This window comes from Thalassophryne amazonica, chromosome 21, assembly GCF_902500255.1.
Source record: "Thalassophryne amazonica chromosome 21, fThaAma1.1, whole genome shotgun sequence".
Taxonomy (NCBI): Eukaryota; Metazoa; Chordata; class Actinopteri; order Batrachoidiformes; family Batrachoididae; genus Thalassophryne; species Thalassophryne amazonica.
In genome coordinates, this window is record NC_047123.1 from 28,558,974 (window position 1) to 28,580,769 (window position 21,796).

Consider the following 21,796-nt stretch of genomic DNA (forward strand, 5'->3'; position numbering starts at 1 on the left):
GACTGTTTATTGTATTAATAGAATAAATGTGTGGTAGACAAGAACTTTGAAATTCCAGAAATGTCAAATAAAGTCATTCCATATTAACCAAACCCTTGAGGAAATGCACAGAGCTGTATTGGTTTAAGTGACACTAGTCTGGTGGACCATGCAACAACTGAACCTCTTTGACAAAATCAGCTTATTAGCAAGGAAAAACACCCTTGGATGTTTTATTATTATTATAATAGGAAGAAACCTCAAGCAACCAAGACTCAGTTGGGTGACCATCTGTTATGACCATTCTGTCAAACAAAACAAAAGCACAACACATAACTGTCAGACCATGTATTGACAGAAATGTTGCAGCTAATCAACTGTGTACAGTCCAGTGTTCGCGCAGAGATGGTCAAAACATATCCAGGGTGCAACAACCAGTGGATGGTTTGGATGCAAGTGCCATAATTCTACAACTCTGCAGAAGCTGTTTTGCTGTGAACTACTTTATACTTGACTTGAGAATTTTATTATTCTGCCACATACTTCTACTGCACTACATCTTAAATGCAAATTGTGCACTTTCACCCCACTGCATTTATCAGAGAGCTATAGTTAGTAATTTTCCATTCAGATTTACAATGGAAAATCAAAAATATCAATAAGGCTTTGTTAATCCACAGGATAAAATTCACAAGCATCCAGGAGTATGTTAAAAAAAAAACACTGTGTGCAAATTTTTAAAATTAACTCCAGATTTACCCTCTGCAACATTAAAACTGTCAACATACTAAAACAAATAATTATATTCCAGTAATATAACATTGGCCAGTAATATAATAATTGTAAAAGTACTCTTGCAGACTGGCCTTTTTCATAACATTACTGGATTATAATCTTTTTATAATATTTTTGAAATAGGCCAGTCTGCATCATGAATACTTTTGATACTTTTAAGTATATTTTGATATTGAGGCAGTTTGGACATGCAGATGATCATCATCATCATCAATTTTATTTATATAGCGCCAAATCACAACAAACAGTTGCCCCAAGGCGCTTTATATTGTAAGGCAAGGCCATACAATAATTACGTAAAAACCCTGTCAAAACGACCCCCTGTGAGCAAGCACTTGGCGACAGTGGGAAGGAAAAACTCCCTTTTAACAGGAAGAAACCTCCAGCAGAACCAGGCTCAGGGAGGGGCAGTCTTCTGCTGGGACTGGTTGGGGCTGAATGCGGGATATATCCTGAAAAGGATGTGGAGGATGGAGTTGCCAGGCAAATGGAGAATAAAAAGAGTGAGGACATAGAGCTCCATGACATACGTTTGGAAGTTAGTTAAAAATCTGGGTTACTAGGTTTGGTGGGGGAGGTGATGGTCTGGTGTTTAAGCATTGGGCTTGAGACCAGAGGATCTTTAGTTCAAATCGCAGCCTAACCTTGGGCAAGGTCCTTAATCCCCTATACAACCCCTGGCAAAAATTATGGAATCACCGGCCTCGGAGGATGTTCATTCAGTTGTTTAATTTTGTAGAAAAAAAGCAGATCACAGACATAACACAAAACTAAAGTCATTTCAAATGGCAACTTTCTGGCTTTAAGAAACACTATAAGAAATCAAGAAAAAAAGATTGTGGCAGTCAGTAACGGTTACTTTTTTAAACCAAGCAGAGGAAAAAAATATGGAATCACTCAATTCTGAGGAAAAAATTATGGAATCACCCTGTAAATTTTCATCCCCAAAACTAACACCTGCATCATATCAGATCTGCTCGTTAGTCTGAATCTAAAAAGGAGTGAACACACCTTGGAGAGCTGTTGCACCAAGTGGACTGACATGAATCATGGCTCCAACACAAGAGATGCCAATTGAAACAAAGGAGAGGATTATCAAACTCTTAAAAGAGAGTAAATCATCACGCAATGTTGCAAAAGATGTTGGTTGTTCACAGTCAGCTGTGTCTAAACTCTGGACCAAATACAAACAACATGGGAAGGTTGTTAAAGGCAAACATACTGGTAGACCAAGGAAGACAAAGCGTCAAGACAGAAAACTTAAAGCAATATGTCTCAAAAATCGAAAAATGTACAACAAAACAAATGAGGAACGAATGGGAGGAAACTGGAGTCAACGTCTGTGACCGAACTGTAAGAAACCGCCTAAAGGAAATGGGATTTACATACAGAAAAGCTAAACGAAAGGCATCATTAACACCTAAACAGAAAAAAACAAGGTTACAATGGGCTAAGGAAAAGCAATTGTGGACTGTGGATGACTGGATGAAAGTCATATTCAGTGATGAATCTCAAATCTGCATTGGGCAAGGTGATGATGCTGGAACTTTTGTTTGGTGCCTTTCCAATGAGATTTATAAAGATGACTGCCTGAAGAGAACATGTAAATTTCCACAGTCGATGATATGGGGTTGCATGTCAGGTAAAGGCACTGGGGAGATGGCTGTCATTACATCATCAATAAATGCACAAGTTTATGTTGATATTTTGGACAATTGAAAGGATGTTTGGGGATGATGAAATCATTTTTCAAGATGATAAAGCATCTTGCCATAGAGCAAAAACTGCAAAAACATTCCTTGCAAAAAGACACATAGGGTCAATGTCATGGCATAGGGTCAATGTCAATGAGCAGATCTGATTTGATGCAGGTGTTAATTTGGGGGATGAAAATTTACAGGGTGATTCCATAATTTTTTCCTCAGAATTGAGTGATTCCATATTTTTTCCTCTGCTTGGTCTAAAAAAGTAACCGTTACTGACTGCCACAATCTTTTTTTCTTGATTTCTTATAGTGTTTCTTAAAGCCAGAAAGTTGCCATTTGAAATGACTTTAGTTTTGTGTCATGTCTGTGATCTGCTTTTTTACTACAAAATTAAACAACTGAATGAACATCCTCTGAGGCCGGTGATTCCATAATTTTTGCCAGGGGTTGTAGCTCCTGGTGTGTAGAGTGCCTTGCATGGTAGCCCCCAGACATCGGGGTTAATGTGAGGCATTATTGTAAAGCGCTTTGAGTGTCTGATGCAGATGGAAAAGCGCTATTATAAATGCAGTCCATTTACCATGACAAGCACAACACATGAAGACGGATGATTGTGAGTCGCTGGAAGAAGAGTAGGTATATTTTGCTGTACTTAAGTAACATTTTCAATGTATTTTTACTCATAAACTGACTTAAAATTAATTTTTGTAAGCAGTTCCACTCCATTTAAAGCAAGAGGCACAAAAACCAGCACACTCGTAAAGCATGCAAATAGTTGGGCGCATTTGTCCTTATACATTTTGGAGACCTATATTAGCAAAGGGTGGACTATATGACGCCTTTAAAACTTAAAAGGAGTTCTTTGTGATGACGCAAGACGTAGCTCGCAATCGTTACAGCGAGCAGACGCTACCAATCGATAACCGGGAAGCATCGACGGATTCGTTTTCATTCTGTCTGTCTGCTCCAAACGTAAATTACCTTCGCGAAAGTTGAACTCAAAACCCCAAATAAAGATACCGTCGGGATTCACTGCGACGTGCTTGTCCTCGGAGACGTCACCGGGCGAGCGTCCGCCCGCCTCTCTGCGCTCGATTAGTACGCCTGCTCCCTTTGCTGTTCCCCCTCGCCATGGCGTCGTGTCTGTGCTCTCTCAGTAACAGAAAGTGGCCGCCTCTCCGCTGCTGCTGCCGACTCAAAGCTCGCACGGTCGCTCGCCATTTTGGAGCCACACAACCGAGAGTCGGCAGCAGCGCCCGGAGAGACGGAAAAGCGGGGATACGAAGCCGAGGTGAGCCATGCGCTCGAGCCGAAGGAGCAATGGAGAGAGAGGGGAGGGGCGGGGGGGGGGGGGGGGGGAAGGTTGCCGAGAGGGAGAAAGAATTAAAAGATGAGGAGCAGCGTTCGATCGCCGACGGGAGGCTCGCAACGAGCGAGAGGCGTCAAACAGGGCCTCGATCGGCGAGTGTCCGAGGCTAAACAACGACTAATAAAACACCAACATTAAACAGGGAGGTGACGGCCTTAAAGAGACAGTGCCCACTTTAATACTTCATAATCATAACCCCAAAAGACGTTAGTGAAATAAAAAGAAAAACGACTTAAATAGGCTAAGTGGCCACCGTGCTGTAACTCAGCGTTAAAGAGCAACCAGAGCGAACGTGTTTCGCTTTAAAGGAGCCAGAGAGGTGCCTTCTATGTGCATAGTCTTAGCGCCTTTATCATTGATAGCGCACAGCAAAACGGCTAACGTTAGCTTAGCATCGCTAGCGTTCAAACCGGAGTTAGCTAGCACACACTTAGCTGGTCTTAGGTTGAAACGACTGGCGGGCAAACATCTCCATTAAACTCTCGTGCCTTCAGGTGGATATGTAACTAATTTAATTGCATTAAAAATGCACAGGAGTGATGTTACATAGGCGTAGGAAGGGGGGGCTGGGGGTGCCCCCCCTCCATTTTTTTTTACTGTGGAGTTACAAGTGAGTTTGGGTCCATGCCAACTTATCAAATGTCATATTTTCGTATATTTTTACTGAAAAGCACACAAGCCAAGTTAATAAATAAAGATTTAGATTCTTGATACAAATAATGAGTAGGTGATAGCATCTATGTTAATTGAGTAAACAGAAAGCAAAAAAAAAAAAAAAATGTTGCAGAATGCAACATTTACCAGCGAGAACCTGAAAAAAAATATTGGGGTATGAAATCCAATAATCGATAATAAATTTTCTTTATTTTTTATTCTGTTTTACCCACTTCAGCTTCTTCTGATCTGAAAAGACTAATGGAGAAATTTACACTTTTTTTATTGATCAGTTTATTTCCACAAATGGTTGATGTGTCAAATACTAAAAAAACAAACAAACAAACAAACAAAAAAAAACAACAGCAGCAAGTTGTCAATTTGAACAATGACAAATTTTGTTTATTTATTTGATATATATTGAGTTCATATAGGACATGTCTAAAAAAAACAATTTACAAGTAGAGTGCATACCTTTATCAATGTCCTGTTTAGTCCTTGGGTCAGCTGGAAATTTGGTACCATCTTGGGGAACTGTAAAGTAATTGTCCCTGACATTTTTGCATCTACTAGACATTAAAATAAATGAATAAAATACTGACTCGTGGATAGGGTTGCTATGGGCCAATAGGAGTCGATAAATGATTACACAGCAGTCTGAATCTAAAAATTCTTCAAGGACGTTGAAGAGTACTCCATATTATTTGTCTAGTCATAACAATTCCACAAAAGTGTACAGTTTGTCCTCTACAGCTGAAATGTGAGTTAAAGGTGAAAAAATGGCAACAAAGGTCAATCTTGGTTTGTAAAGGAGACAGTTGCTCCTTTTTTGGGGGGGGGGGGGGTAGTGATGCAAATTATTAGTTGAGCCAATACACTATAAAAAATAATTTGTGCAATCTGTTATGCTGAGTTATCACGTTTTGTGGAAGCATACGTCGTATATGTCATAGAATTCAGCAGTCATTGTCCTTTTTTGCCTTTCGTAGATTAAGCATTGAAACATCTAAAAACCTGTTCCTTTAGTGACACTGCACCCATTATTACCAGTGGTACTGCTCCATTTTGTCCGTATGCACAAGCTTTCAGAAAACACATACAAATACTGATGAAATCTACTCGGAGTGCAGGCAGAAGGCTCCATTTGTATCCGTATTTAAAGTTGAGCCTCTGTGTTTGACACAGATTCATGCAATGCAGTCATCCTATAAGATATGGTTGTGTGTGCAGTCATCATACCTATTTCTTTATGTTACTGCAAGAATAAAGCTGCTTTACAAATTTATACTTATTTTCCCTCTTCCTTTTGAATTCAATATAATGCAAACATACAGTAGTGTTCAGAATAATAGTGCTATGTGACTAAAAAGATTAATCCAGGTTTTGAGTATATTTCTTATTGTTACATGGGAAACAAGGTACCAGTAGATTCAGTAGATTCTCACAAATCCAACAAGACCAAACATTCATGATATGCACACTCTTAAGGCTATGAAATTGGGCTATTATTAAAAAAAAAAAATAGTAAAGGGGGTGTTCACAATAATAGTAGTGTGGCATTCAGTCAGTGAATTTGTCAATTTTGTGGAACAAACAGGTGTGAATCAGGTGTCCCCTATTTAAGGATGAAGCCAGCACCTGTTGAACATGCTTTTCTCTTTGAAAGCCTGAGGAAAATGGGACGTTCAAGACATTGTTCAGAAGAACAGCGTAGTTTGATTAAAAAGTTGATTGGAGAGGGGAAAACCTATACGCAGGTGCAAAAAATTATAGGCTGTTCATCTACAATGATCTCCAATGCTTTAAAATGGACAAAAAAAAAAACCACGTGGAAGAAAATGGAAAACAACCATCAAAATGGATAGAAGAATAACCAGAATGGCAAAAGCTCACCCATTGATCAGCTCCAGGATGATCAAAGACAGTCTGGAGTTACCTGTAAGTGCTGCGACAGACGCCTGTGTGAAGCTAATTTATTTGCAAGAATCCCCCGCAAAGTCCCTCTGTTAAATAAAAGACGTGCAGAAGAGGTTACAATTTGCCAAAGAACACATCAACTGGCCTAAAGAGAAATGGAGGAATATTTTGTGGACTGATGAGAGTAAAATTGTTCTTTTTGGGTCCAAGGGCTGCAGACAGTTTGTGAGACGACCCCCAAACTCTGAATTCAAGCCACAGTTCACAGTGAAGACAGTGAAGCATGGTGGTGCAAGCATCATGATATGGGCATGTTTCTCCTACTATGGTGTTGGGCCTATATATCACATACCAGGTATCATGGATCAGTTTGGATATGTAAGAATACTTGAAGAGGTCATGTTGCCTTATGATGAAGAGGACATGCCCTTGAAATGGGTGTTTCAACAAAACAATGACCCCAAGCACACTAGTAAATGAGCAAAATCTTGGTTCCAAACCAACAAAATTAATGCCTCGCAGATGTGAAGAAATCATGAAAAATTGTGGTTATACAACTAAATACTAGTTTAGTGATTCACAGGATTGTTAAAAAAGCAGTTTGAACATAATAATTTTGAGTTTGTAGCATCAACAGCAGATGCTACTATTATTGTGAACACCCCCTTTTCTACTTTTTTACTAATAGCCCAATTTCATAGCCTTAAGAGTGTGCATATCATGAATGCTTGGTCTTGTTGGATTTGTGAGAATCTACTGAATCTACTGGTACCTTGTTTCCCATGTAACAATAAGAAATATACTCAAAACCTGGATTAATCTTTTTAGTCACATAACACTATTATTCTGAACACTACTGTAGCAAGGTCAGGTCTACAGAATCTTACAGGTTACTAGTTCAGTGGTGTAGTTGGGTAACTATACATGTGCTTTTAACCAGTTCCTCGATTTTGCCTTTCAAAACATACCCTTATAGATAAGATCACTTTGTCTTTGGCTGGTCCTCAATCAGAAACGCACGACCTAAATCTGTACCCCTGTCTGTCAATATTTCCAAATGCACAATGAAACTCACAGCAAGCAGAATAACTTAACAGTCATAACAAATCAGGCCTCCGTGTGAGTGTGTTGGATGTCTAAGTGTGGCATGGTGCTCTTTCTTTCTTTTCAGGCGCTTTCAGGTTTGCCTTATCGCTTCATTTGGGATTAAGAATGACAGAATCTCTGACAGAGAAGGTAGGTCCACGTCATCTATTGTGTTCATAACAGTGAAGTCTGAGCTGATAAATAACTAGAGTGTTGATTATACGTAATAACGCAGCAGGTGATATTCAAGGTTCAGGTAACTTTATTTGTACCCGTAGGTAGATTTGACTTGCAGCAAACAGAAAACAGAAAAAAGGCGTCCATGTTAGTCAACACAACAACAACAACAATAAAAAACACTAAAAATACTAACAAAAAACATACACAAAACAAGTTAAACACCACCAAGGACTCACAACCTTAAAACCACTGAAAAGATGGTCAGCTTAAAACTAGTGTGCAAAGGGCAAATAAATAAATAAGTATATAAATATCTAAATATAACCATATGCAAACCTACTAAGATTTGTTCAGTTGCACAATTGCTGCTGGGACAAAACTACTCCTGTAGCGTTTTGTTCTACAACTTGGGACTCTAAACCTACGGCCAGAAGGTAAAAGCTGAAATTCATTAGCCAGGGGGTGGGAGTCATCAACTATAATGCAGTTGGTTATCCGCTGTAATTGTTTAGTGTACAGGGACTCTAAACTCAGCTGCGATTCACCTCAACCGACTGGACCATTTAATGATCTGACTCAGTCTGTTCCTATCCTTCAATGTCAAACTGCCAAACCATGCCACCAAAGAAAAAGCTAAAACAGATTCAATAAAAGCACGATAAAATAGTGTTAACATGGTTCGGCCAATGTGAAAATACGACAGTTTCCTGAGACAGAACAAGCGCTGATGTCCCTTCCTACACACCGCCTCACAGTTTGCCTCAAACTTCAGCGAGTCATCAGTAATAGTCCCAAGGTATTTATAAGTTTTCACAATTCCAACTGGTTGACCATTCATTGTTGTGTTGCCAGGTGTGCTACCATTCTTCCTAAAATCAATGACCATATCTTTAGTTTTAGATATATCAATCTGAAGATATGAGTCCTCACACCATTTAACAAAATGGTCAACTACAGGACCGTGGCTACTCTCGTTATCCCGCTGCAGACTGACAATCACTGTGTCATTCGCGTATTTTAAAATAAACCTGTTTTTAAAAGTGCTCTGACACATACTGGTATAGAGAATAAATAAGAGGTGAGAACACACACCCTTGTGGCGAGCCAGTAGAAGAACACACTGTGTTTGATAAAATCCCGTTCACTCTAACTTTCTGTGTTCTGTTTGTTAAAAAGTCTAAAATCCAACCCACGAGATTATTACTTAATTTAAAATGTTCTAAAAGCCTTTGGGTTAAAATACAGGGTTGAATTGTATTAAAAGCTGAAGAGAAGTCAACAAATAAAAGCCGGGCATGACACCCGCTGCCCTCCAAATGCCTGAGAAGCAGATTAAGCAAAGTGAGTGTGGCGTCCTCCACTCCTCTATTAGGCCTGTAAGCAAATTGTAACGGATCGAGTGCATGCATAGTATTTTTTAGCATTACCGACCGTACCAATTTCTCAAAGATCTTCATCAAAATTGATGTTAGAGCAACAGGCCTAAAATCATTCAAGGATATAGGATTACTAGATTTAGGAATTGGGACCACAACAGCATCTTTCCACACTTTGGGGACATGCTGTGTTTCCAAGGACCAGTTAAAAATATAATAAAAAACTGGACTCAGCTCTTTTGCACAAGATTTAAGTAAATGGCCACAGATATTATCTGGACCATGACTCTTATTTACCTTTGTGCTAAGAAAAGCTTTTTCTATATCCCATTGGTGAAGGGAGAAGTGTTGAGAGTCACGGAGCCTGAGACCAAGTTCCTGAGTTTCCTTACTAAAATCAGATATGTTAAAACGATTAAAAAAACAATTAAGAGCATTAGCTAGTTCAATATCTGAGTTGAAGCAATCTAAAGTAATATTTGTGCTGCTTTCCATATTTTGGAGGCCTGCAATGGCCTTCATACTAGACCAAGCTGACCCAAGATTATGAGCAGCCATCCTCTTCTCCAACTCAGACTTATAGATCTGTTTTGCTTTAAGAATCTCTATTTTAAGCTCTTTGGTAACTAAAAGAAGGTCAGAGTCTACTCCCTTTTTGAAGACCTCCTTCTTTTTCTTTATACAAGATTTCACTGATTTAGTGACCCATGGTTGATTATTAGGATAAATTTTAACTTTCTTACAGGGAACAATCATGTCTCTACAAAAAGTGACATAAAAACGTATAACATCAGTGAGTTCATCCAGGTTATCAGAGGACTGCTTAAACATGTCCCAGTCAGTACAGTCAAAACATTCCTGCAAACAATGCTCAGAATCAGCAGTCCAAACTTTAACCTCCTTGGTTTGTACTTTTCCCCTCTTTAAAACAGTCTTGTAGGTTGGCAGAAGATGCACACAATTATGATCTGCAAAACCCAACGGAGGAAGAGGGAGTGATTTAAAAGCGTCTTTAATTGACCCATAACATAAATCCAAAGTCTTGCCACGCCTGGTTGGGCAGGTAACATATTGATAGAAGTTTGTTAGGGTTTTTTTCCAAGGAGACTTGATTAAAATCTCCCAAAATAAAATTCGGGGCATCAGGTGAAATGGACTGCAATTTTTGAACAACATTAAAAACAGTCCTAGAAGCACAGGCAGCATTTGCCTTTGGGTGAATGTATAGTACTGTTATAAAAAGTTGTGGGAATTCACGAGGCAGATAAAAAGGACGCAATGACACAGATAAAAGTTCAACATCTGGTGTGCAGATTTTCTCTCTGACAGTCACAGAGGTGCAGTATTGTTTGTTGACATACAAACATACCCCACCTCCTTGCGTTTTTCCCGTCACTTCAGTCTGACGATCAAGACGAAGCGGAGCTCCAAAACCATCGATGAGCAGATCGACGTCTCGGTCTTCCTCGGTAAGCCATGTCTCCGTAAAGGCCATGACACAAGTGTTCCTGAAGTCCTTTTGAAAGTGGACATTTCCTTGAAGTTCATCCACTTTATTTCTCAGGGACTGAACATTTCCCATAATCACGACAGGCAAGGGGATCCTGGTAAGCTGCTGTTTACGCACACGCAGCCTCACACCACCTCGTCTCCCCCGCTTTCTCCTCTTCTTCTTTATCGAATCACCTTTGTTAAAAACCAGATAATTAAAATCCCTCGGAATAAATTCTGGTAATATAACATCCGTAACGCGGTTCAGACTGACACAGTTCAACTGCATTAACACATCTCTGGAATAAGTATGACGTGTCCCTGTCGGATTGACAGCTCCGGTGAGATCCCCTCACAAACAGGGTACACAATAAAAGCCACAATGCAACAAAATAAAGCGGATCCATTTTCGTTGGCAGCAGAATAGTCCTTCACACAGCAATAACCATACAGTGAGAACATAAAACACTCCAAGACAAAACAAAGAAAAAAGATTTTAGACAATAAGTCGGAACGCCAGACTCTCGCTGCCGGTCGCTGCGTGCGCATGCGCCCTCAAGACTTGATACTTTGTTGTACCACGTGTTGCTCTATTTGTTCTCCACAGTAAGCGTCCGCTGCGCAGAGGTGTGTGTCGCATGGCGTCATCACCGGGCAGGCTGGATGTCGGGGCCCCAGGGACCGCTGAGCTGGCTAAGCCCCTCTACCTGCAGCATTTGGAAAGGTCCTTGAGACTTGACAGCTTCCTGCGCCAGACCACCGCCATCTTCAACGAAGAGATAACCAGGTACCAGCAAAGGGAAGGGTTGGGCTTAAAATAACTTCGTTTTTGTTGCAATCTACGGCTGCAATGAGTATTTATTTTTAACCATCTTACCAAAGGCAGAGCAGGTGTAGCAACTGCTGCACGTCATGCCCGTTTGTCATTATAGTTGATGTGTGTGCAATATCTTGACAAAGACTTTGTGCATCAAAGTGAAAGTTGATACATAAGGTCACCTCACTGAGACCTCAGAGAGGTTTGACGGTGGGACAGTTTCAGCTCTAATTGTGGCCACCAGGTGGCAGAGTCTCTGAAATATTTTGAAAAAGACTTCAGAGTATGAAAAATCAGGTATGTAATATCTTGACAAGTATGCGTGTATCAAGGTGAAACTTCATTCATAAGGTTACCTTAATAAGACCTCGGACAAGTTAAAACTTTGCACATGTTTGAGGGTGGGCTCAGCAGTGCAGGTTAGCATTAGCTTCTCTCTGGACTTGCGCTCTTGTTACCTGTGTTATGGAGGTGTCGCTTGGATATCATGCAAACAAGACTCAGACGCAACACTCAGAAGATAGACATAAAGGGGAACACTAGAATTACAGCAACCTTTCTTTTTCATCTTCAAGTGATGAGAGCGATGACAGCGATGGGGTGTTGGAGGCGGGGCTTTCGTTGGACACCTCAACTCAACATACAGCTTTGACGGGGAAGAGCGAGCCATGTGAGCAAGGAGACTGTTTGGCAGAAGGCAAGCCTCTCAATGGAATTCTGCTACAAGGGAAAGGTTGGATACCACTTCGACTTATTCATGAAGGAGTGCTAAATAAAGATATTTCTGCACATTTATTCAGTCACATTTTGCTCATCATGTCTTCTACTTGTGATGTTGTTCTTTGCGTTTAAATCCTGCAGACCAAAAGGCGGATAAAGCAAACCTCTACAATTTTTCCAAGCTGAAGAGGAACAGGAAATGGCTTAAGGTATTTTTTGTCAACGCACCATGCAGTGGATCCCAATTTTCTCCTTGAATCGTACGCGCCTTTTCCAGCGGGCGATTTCCTGAACTCACCCAATTGAGCTCATCATCCAGATTTGTTTAAGTCCTTCCAACAGACTGCTTTTCCGTTGTACACTATGACACTCTTTAGTTGGGTTCTTCTTCTGCTATCTGCAGAATATCCTGCTGAGCGATGACACCACAGACTCGGACACAGACTCCGACGACTCCGACTTTAGTTTGTCTCGGGAGGAGCTCCACGATATGCTGAGGCTCCACCGCTTCACTCGGCAGCATCAGACCAAATTCCAGTCCGACCGAGAGGTACACACACCAACATCGGCACAGTAACATCAGGAAGAGAATCAAAGTTCTCACATACAGTTTGATCTGGTGTCACTGGTGCATAAAGAACAATAAAAAGAAAAGGGAAAAAAAAACTTCTGTAAGAAGTAAAGGAGACAAATAGGCAAAATTTGTTAGGCAAAAAATGTTCACTGTCAAATAAATGTAACATAGTGGAATGGGGCTGTGCAAAGGCATGCAGATGTGCAGTACCTTTCAGTGCAGGGATGATTGATCCGTACTTTGTGAGAGTGGGGGGGTAGGCAGGGTAAATGGGGGGTCTCTGGCATTATTTATAAGTCTATCTGTTAACGGAAAGAAGCTGTTTTTGTGGTTGAGGTTTTAGTCCTGATGGACCTCAGCCATCTGCCAGAGGGGAGGGTGACAAAAAGTTTGTGTCCTGGGTGAGAGGGATCGGCCACTATCTTCCTTGTTCACCTCAGGGACCTAGAGGTGTACAGGTCCTGTAGGGATGGCAGATTGCAGTCGACATGTTATCAAAAATAACAGGAACATCATAGTTATGGTACGATATGGGTCAAACTTCCACACACTGTTCCGCAGGCAGTCCTGCATCAGTGTTGTGCTCAAGGTCATTGTCTGAGGTGAAAGGTCAGATTTTGTGGCCACTTCATGAATTTCAAGACAAAACTGTAGTCCACCTTCAATTACTGTCCAATTTCAGCCGAGCTTGCACACAATATTCCTTTAGTTGTACTGCATCAAAGCTGTGCTCAAGGTCTTGTTCAAGGTGAAAGGTCATATTCTATTTCTACATAACAAATTTCACATAAATCCCTTCTCCTCCAAATTGAAACCAGATTTGCACAGTATTTTTTTCCTCAGGCTGTATTGAAGTTGTAGTCAAGGTCGTGTCTAAGATCAGTGTTCAGTAAAGCTCCAATGATAAATAGATTAATCGATGATTAGTCGACTATTAAATTAGTTCTGTTAATTGATTAATCACTTAGTTATTTTTAATATCCACATTCTTAAATTGTACATTGATCAACATTTTTCAGTTTTTTTTTTTTTTTGGACAATTTATGAATCTAAAAACGAATCACCTTCTCAAGAAAATAATCGATCGATTAATGGATTGCAGTGCTTCTCCTGTAATTTCTCATTTGGACCTATAGTTTGGAACAAATTTGCACACAGTGTTCCGTAGTTTGTCCTGTGCCAAAGCTGTGCTCATGGTCCTACTCAAAGTCAAATACAGCTCCGTTGCTGTTTGGGGTTTGGTGATGTCATCATCATCTTGTGTCTCTGTTGCAGCTTCATCAGTACCAATATTACAGCACTGGGGTTCTCTCCTCTCATGACTCCTTCTATGAGCAACAGCGCCACCTGCTGGGTCCTAAGAAGAAGAAAATCAAAGATGAGAAGAAATTCAAGGGTAAAGCCTGGAGTGGCTGTGTGTTACTGAAGTTGTGATTGTGTCAGTGCATGAAAGAAAAATAACCTGGTGACTGGTACAAAACGTCGGCTGCTTATTGTTGATGTTCCAATCTCTTTCTCTCTCTCTCTCTCTCTCTCTCTCTCTCTCTCTCTCTCAGCCAAACTGAAAAAAGTGAAGAAGAAGAAGAAAAGGGGCGAGGGAGAATTTCTGGATGAGGGTCGTCCTTACGTCACCAAACTCTATGCTAAGTTTTCCCAAGATGCAACATTGCCTATGGTGAAGAAAAAACACCTGACCATCGAGCAGCTGAACGTGCGGCGGCGCAAGGTCTGGCTCACCATTGCCAAAAAGGAGATCCCCAAGGTGACGCACACACAACCGTTATTAAAAACTGAAATTATGCCATGTCCCAGGGATGCTACTTTATGATGAAATCTGCAGCTCCGTCTGAGGTTTGTTAGTTCTCACAGTCTTACTTGTATGTTTTTCAGTCGTTCAAGCAGAAAACGTCTGCTAAGAATCTCATGTTGACCAACGCCAAAAAGGTATGACGGTTTTTCCCACCATCAAAATGTGCATGTTGTGTTTGTTCTCTTTGCAGGTGAGATGTTGGCATATTGATGTTTAAACTGTTGTGAGTTGGGCTAAGATACAAGCAAAACCCTAGCCATTTTTTTTGGGGGGGGGGGGGGGGGGGGGGGGGGGGCGGGGGGGCTGGTTTGCTGGCAAAAGGAGCTAATGTTTGCTAAGTATTTGGACATTGCAGACAGGAAGGAAGGAATGTATATGGGGATGGGTGGTTGTGTGTGTGGGAGGTTAGACTTAGACTTGACTGTTAAAAGTCTAAATTGTAGCTTCTGTTTTTTGTTTTTATATACTCAGTAACAGTACACGTAGGCATGCACACAGTAATGGCTACAACAACTAAGATTTGACCCCAGTAACCTTGACCTTCACCCAAATGATTGCCCCCTAGCTGACTTTGCCAGGACAATTATGGAATCCTCCTGTGTGTGTGTGTGTGTGTGTGTGTGTGTGTGTGTGTGTGTGTGTGTGTGTGTGTGTGTGTGTGTGTGTGTGTGTGTGTGTGTGTGTGTGTGTGTGTGTGTGTGTGTGCCACATTTAGGCCAAATCAGGGTTAAATTGAAATACTGACCTCTGGCAAAATAAAATTTTCATGGCAATTTTGGGGTCAAACTTCACCAACATACCAATTGGGAAACTTTTGTATGGCCGACTCAATAGGCCATCTAAAACATAAGCACACATGATCTTGACTCCAACATTGATCTTTGGCCAACTTGACCTTACTAGGCAATTTTGGAGCCTATAACATATGTGTACCAAATTTGATGGAAATTTTAGCGGAAACTTTGACCACAATACCCTTGATCCCAATGATTGGCATTTGGTGTCACCTGAACTATTCGAGAACCCACCTACATGGGTGATTCTTTAACTACGGGCACTGTTGGCCTTGTAAATGTAATTTCCACCACACCATTGCCTTACAATATAAAGCGCCTTGGGGCAACTGTTTGTTGTGATTTGGCGCTATATACATGTGCTCTGATGTCACTGTTTATCTCCATAGAAACTACCCAAACAATCTTTCATACAAACTGTTTAAAGGGACATTACAGTGTTGTGGTAGAAATTACGGCAATAGTGTGGGACAACTACATTTTGTTTAAAAAAATCACAACAGTTGTATGACATTGAATACCCCAATTATATTTTGATTATTTTACTGATATTTACTCAGAGATATTTTAAAACATTAGAAAAAAACGTTTCTTTACCATTCATTTTTATCATTGAAGATCAAAAGTCTGGGTGTGGGACAAGCACAAAACAGCAATATTTGCATATAATGATGCTGAAAAAAGGTGAAAAAGTCATCATAGACTACTGGAACAAATTTCTTAACACACTTTCATTGTAAAGATAACTAGAAAAGTGTGAAATTTCCCCTTTTTTCTGTTTTTCATACAATATGATCAAAGGACATAATAAGTGCCCGTAGTCTAAGAATCACCCACATACGTATGTGTGTGTCAAGTTTGGTGGAGATTGCAGTGAAAATCAATCAATCATATTTTAGACATTTGACCCCGATAACATTGACCTTTACAGAAATCAGCCCTTTATGGTCAGTTCTTGGGTTGAATGCCATCCATATATCAACTTTGGTGGAAATAGGCCAACGGACCTGTGTGGAGATAAATCAAATAGGTCAGAATCAACTTTTTGACCGTTGACCCCAATGTCCTTGACCTTTGCCAAAACAAACTCCTTAAGGACAATTGTGCGTTCAACCTAGACGCACACAGCAAATTTGGTGGGAATTGGTCCAAACTCCACAGAGGAGTCATGAAACAAACAGACAAACGTTTCTGAAATGATAGCCAATTATAGTATGGGGTTTTTGTTTGTTTTTTTTTGCCCAGCTGGCGCACCAGTGCATGAGGGAGGTTCGACGGGCCGCCATCCAGGCCCAGAAGAACTGTAAGGAAACGTTACCCCGCGCCCGACGCCTCACCAAGGAGATGATGCTTTACTGGAAAAAATATGACAAAGTGGAGAAGGAGCACAGAAAGAGGGCAGAGAAGGAGGCTCTGGAGCAGCGCAAATTGGACGAGGAGATGAAGGAGGTAAGACGGAACGCAAGGGTTGTTGAAGGAGGAAATGATGATTATCAGCATTTTCTCTCTCTTTACTCGGTTTTGTTTCACACAGGCCAAACGCCAGCAGAGGAAACTGAACTTCCTCATCACCCAGACGGAGCTATATGCTCATTTCATGAGTGGGAAAGCCAACACGGGGGCATCTGGAGGAGACACAACACAGGAGGAAATTCTAAGGAATCTGGAAGACACTGCAACCCAGAGACACATTGACACTGGGGGTGGTTTGATGGTCAACATGGGACAAGAAAACTACGGTATGAACAGTTTGACATGGTTTAAACCCAAGCTCAATCTCTAAATTTCATTACAACTCTGAGCATTTCGATCACGGAACTCTTGTCTTCTCTTCCAGATAGTGAATACTACAAGTCCCAAGCCTTGAGGAATGCTAAGGAGGCTTACCAGATCCATCAGCAGAGGGTGAGTCACTCCCATATGAACAAGCAGAGGTGGCCCCCAGACCTGTGTTTGGGAATTAAAAGAAATGCAAAAAACCCAAAAACTTTTCAAGCTCAACAGCCTCACCTGCTCCTAATCCATCATTAAACCAGCATTCATTAACCATCCAGCAGGTGGCAGACATGGTTTATGCAATATTAAACATGCAAAACATCACCAATACACCAATCCCACCAATACAGAATTTTTAAGACCGATACCAGTTTCGATATTTGACGGTTCTACAATGTGATTGATAAGTAGATATCGACCGATATTCTTTTTTCACTGGAAGCGCGTAACATAAACAAAGATTTCCCCTAACATTTGTTTTGTATATTTTTTTTCTGAGTGAACATGACATAATGCAGTTTGAAATTAAACTTGTTTTATTAAGAATAACAGAATATGAACAATTGAATTATTTGGCTAACAGGCCCAAAACGAAATAACTTGCACAGGATGGTTTATCCACTCATTGGCGTTAGCTGTCTTTTACGTTTAAATGATTTTTCTTTCGTTAGTAGCAACTTTTTATTATGGTTTACGGTGTGTATTTCACATGATGATGAGCAACTTATCATGAACGCAGATGATTGCTGTGCTGCCTCTGGTGGACAAACTATGCAACAAGAGCACTCGTACCACAGTTGATCTTCCGGCTCTCAGTTTCTTTTTAATGCCTATATTGATTTATCTGAAAATAGTTGATATCAGCGCACCAGTTTATCGGTCAGGTTTTATTAAACATAGTTGTTGTTTGTAGTGATCTGGTGGATCAGATTTCACCAGATATGAAGGAGTTTGTCATCATTTTCTGATCTCTGAAGTTGGTGAGTTACCAGATGATAGCATTTATTATATTTAAGTTATTGTGTTAACAACTAGCAGAGGCTTAAACCATGTATATATCAACCTATTCACTCACTGTGTTCCACAGGGTACATGCCTGGGCCTTTCCAAATTCTCACAATTATCTGCTGATGTAGACTTTCTCTGCTAACGGTCAAATATCTCCATGCAGAAGCGGATGTTTGATGAAGAGGCTAAAGATAGTCGCAGTGCATCTCTGCACGCAGCTGACGGGCCGTCCTCCATCATCAGCTCTGGTTTTGGAGAGAGCTACAGTCTGTCCAACCCGTCCATCCACGCGGGAGAGGACATTCCTCAGCCCACAATCTTCAGTGGCAAGCTCAAAGGCTACCAGCTCAAAGGCATGAACTGGCTGGCCAATCTCTACGAGCAGGTATCAAAGTCTGTTTCAGAAAAAAAGCTGTTTGTGTGATTTTTCTCTTTCACATTGAAAAGTTGTTTTCCTGGCTCACCTTTGCATTTTTTTTTTTAAGGAAGCATCAACTTACTTTGTCTTCTTGTTAAAATTTGAAATGCTAATATTTTACAAAGTGAATGTTGCATTAAAATGAATTGAAGTGCAAGAAATTGTTTTAGTCTTTAAAGGGTGTTTTGTTGAATTTTATTTTCAATTTGTTTTTTCCTGCAGGGAATCAATGGAATCCTGGCAGATGAGATGGGACTGGGGAAGACGGTGCAGAGTATCGCATTGTTGGCACATCTGGCAGAGGTGAGAGTGCACGGTGACAGTGGGGTTTGTTCATCGCTCATTTCCATGTTCCCTTCTTGGTGTGTTCTGTTACAAAAAAAAAACCATCCACCATGCAGCTTCTTCATGTAGATGCTGACATATTTTGTTTGAATGTGCGTGAACTTATTTTCGGTGTTAAGCTGCTGAACGTGTAGACAATACACAAAGATGATTGTTGTAGAATTTCTGTGATGATGTCTGCGACACAAAGAGCACTCAGGATTCAGACATACAATGCAGAGAGATTTAATTTTGGTCAAAGCAGAAAACAGGTGCACCTGGAGAAGTTCCAAATGGTACCGCATGGAACCGTACCCACAGAGCCTTCTGTCTTCACACACTCAGAGAACCCTGTTAAGGACATCTGCCATACTAAAAACAAATTCGTAATACAAACATGGCCTTTGGTTAGTCTGGGCCATGAGCAGATGTTTAGTCGTGAAATTGGAGAAACACAACACGTAGGCAAGGGATGACCCTAGTCTAGTACACGCTGCTTCTGCAGATATGAAGGATACAACAATTTGTCCTCCACAAGGGTAAGAACACCTATGTGATGCATTCTTTTTTTCCCCTTTTCTTTTCAGAGAGACAACATCTGGGGTCCGTTCCTGATCATCTCTCCTGCTTCCACACTCAACAACTGGCATCAGGAGTTCACTCGCTTTGTGCCCAAGTTCAAGGTGAGAATCCACTATGGCGCTGCCAGAAGCCACTGAAAATGTGTCCCCTCACCCTGATTAATAATTGTGGATGAAAACTCTGAATAGATAACACAGTATTATGAGCATCCCGGCCAAAATATGACATCCTGGAGGAGCTCAACAAAAATATAAACGCATCACTTTTGGTTTTGCTCCCATTTTGTATGAGATGAACTCAAAGATCTAAAACTTATTCCACATACACAATATCACCATTTCCCTCAAATATTGTTCACAAACCAGTCTAAATCTGTGATAGTGAGCACTTCTCCTTTGCTGAGATAATCCATCCCACCTCACAGGTGTGCCATATCAAGATGCTGATTAGACACCATGATTAGTGCACAGGTGTGCCTTAGACTGTCCACAATAAAAGGCCACTCTGAAAGGTGCAGTTTTGTTTTATTGGGGGGGGGATACCAGTCAGTATCTGGTGTGACCACCATTTGCCTCATGCAGTGCAACACATCTCCTTCGCATAGAGTTGAACAGAACACCTCTCCAACGTGCCAAACACCAGCGAATGTGAGCATTTGCCCACTCAAGTCGGATACGACGATGAACTGGAGTCAGGTTGAGACCCCAATGAGTACGACGAGCATGCAGATGAGCTTCCCTGAGACGGTTTCTGACAGTTTGTGCAGAAATTCTTTGGTTATGCAAACCGATTGTTTCAGCAGCTGTCTGAGTGGCTGGTCTCAGACGATCTTGGAGGTGAACATACTGGATGTGGAGGTCCTGGGTTGGTGTGGTTACACGTGGTCTGCGGTGGTGAGGCTGGTTGGATGTACTGCCAAATTCTCTGAAACACCTTTGGAGACGGCTTATGGTAGAGAAATGAACATTCAATACACGAGCAACAGCTCTGGTTGACATTCCTGCTGTCAGCATGCCAATTGCACGCTCCCTCAAATCTTGCGACATCTGTGGCATTGTGCTGTGTGATAAAACTGCACCTTTCAGAGTGGCCTTTTATTGTGGGCAGTCTAAGGCACACCTGTGCACTAATCATGGTGTCTAATCAGCATCTTGGTATAGCACACCTGTGAGGTGGGATGGATTATCTCAGCAAAGGAGAAGTGCTCACTATCACAGATTTAGACTGGTTTGTGAACAATATTTGAGGGAAATGGTGATACTGTGTATGTGGAAAAAGTTTTAGATCTTTGAGTTCCTCTCATACAAAATGGGAGCAAAACCAAAAGTGTTGCGTATATATTTTTGTTGAGTATGTATATATATATATATATATATATATATATATATATATATGTATGTATGTATGTATGTTTATTTGAAATGGGACAATGCATATTAATGAACATTTTTACATGTAAATATGCCGGATTATAGCAAAATGCTAATTTCCATCCGTAGTCCTAGTAACATAGAAACAGACTAAGACCACACAACATACCAAAATAAATTAATCATGACAAAAAACATTTAAAACAGAATATACATACAAATATTTACAATTCAAAGTTGTCGGGTTTGTTTTGTTCCACTAAGATAGGCATTAGAGATGGGCAGTGTAGTCTTCGAGGAAAAAGTCGATTCTGTGCTTGACCAATGTATTTTAGTGTTTGTTATTGTCCACATTCCCACATTCACTGTCACTCTCAATTTAGTGTACTGTGTGCCCGCTCTCAGCTCGGTACAAAACACCAGTTAATCAAATCGGGGAAAGAAATTGTGTCTTGTGCACACACAGTAGCATTTCAAGCTCTGTAAACTATGGCTTTGTGACTTACTGTTGTATGGTCCACCTTCAGCCATGCTTGTTTTTTGTCCACACCATGAATATAGGAGGCCACACCCTCCCATTTATATTCCACCTCTCCCTTGTGCACATCTCTATGAAACAAAAACCAGCTTGCACTGGGTTCCTTGCACACGTGACCTTGCACCTTAAGACAAAAGAGGCTTCCATATCTACGATTATATATATGAAGGTCATTTTTTGTATTAGATGATTTGTAGCATTGCCTGCATTCATCCGCGGCTCTCGTGAAGTTCTCACAACTTTTGGCTTAAAAAATATTTTTGCATACTTGCTTGACTGCCGATAGGCCGCACCGCATTCTTGTTGGCTGAATGTCGTTCATCAAGCACATGCTTGTGCGCAACTATGCAAATACACGCTTGTGCCATATACATCAATCTGCGCTGTACCCAGCTATGCCCCTTTCGTTTGCTAGCTTCAGACTGATTCGGTTGCTGTCCGTTTTGCTAATGAGCTGTGAAAAGAGCAGATTAAGCACGTTGCAGATAAGCTTCCTGAACCCTCAAAGCAAG

At 40.8% G+C, this 21,796-nt stretch overlaps 1 protein-coding gene across 4 annotated transcripts in view; it reads left to right on the top strand.

The window, feature by feature from the left end:
- The first annotated feature begins 3,504 nt into the window (after positions 1-3,504).
- ino80 (INO80 complex ATPase subunit) overlaps positions 3,505-21,796 on the top strand; it is a 53,222-nt gene continuing 34,930 nt past the window's right edge. The window contains exons 1-15 of one of the 4 annotated variants that reach the window (XM_034162211.1): positions 3,505-3,771; positions 7,592-7,656; positions 11,161-11,340; positions 11,946-12,103; positions 12,232-12,299; positions 12,494-12,640; positions 13,940-14,060; positions 14,221-14,426; positions 14,555-14,608; positions 16,514-16,717; positions 16,803-17,007; positions 17,106-17,173; positions 18,216-18,437; positions 18,693-18,773; positions 19,382-19,477. In XM_034162211.1, the coding sequence (XP_034018102.1) occupies positions 11,192-11,340; positions 11,946-12,103; positions 12,232-12,299; positions 12,494-12,640; positions 13,940-14,060; positions 14,221-14,426; positions 14,555-14,608; positions 16,514-16,717; positions 16,803-17,007; positions 17,106-17,173; positions 18,216-18,437; positions 18,693-18,773; positions 19,382-19,477 (1,779 nt within the window). In that variant the 5' untranslated portion in view covers positions 3,505-3,771; positions 7,592-7,656; positions 11,161-11,191. The remainder of the gene's footprint in view (positions 3,772-7,591; positions 7,657-11,160; positions 11,341-11,945; positions 12,104-12,231; positions 12,300-12,493; positions 12,641-13,939; positions 14,061-14,220; positions 14,427-14,554; positions 14,609-16,513; positions 16,718-16,802; positions 17,008-17,105; positions 17,174-18,215; positions 18,438-18,692; positions 18,774-19,381; positions 19,478-21,796) is intronic. The other 3 variants (XM_034162212.1, XM_034162209.1, XM_034162210.1) reach the window with 3 other exon arrangements.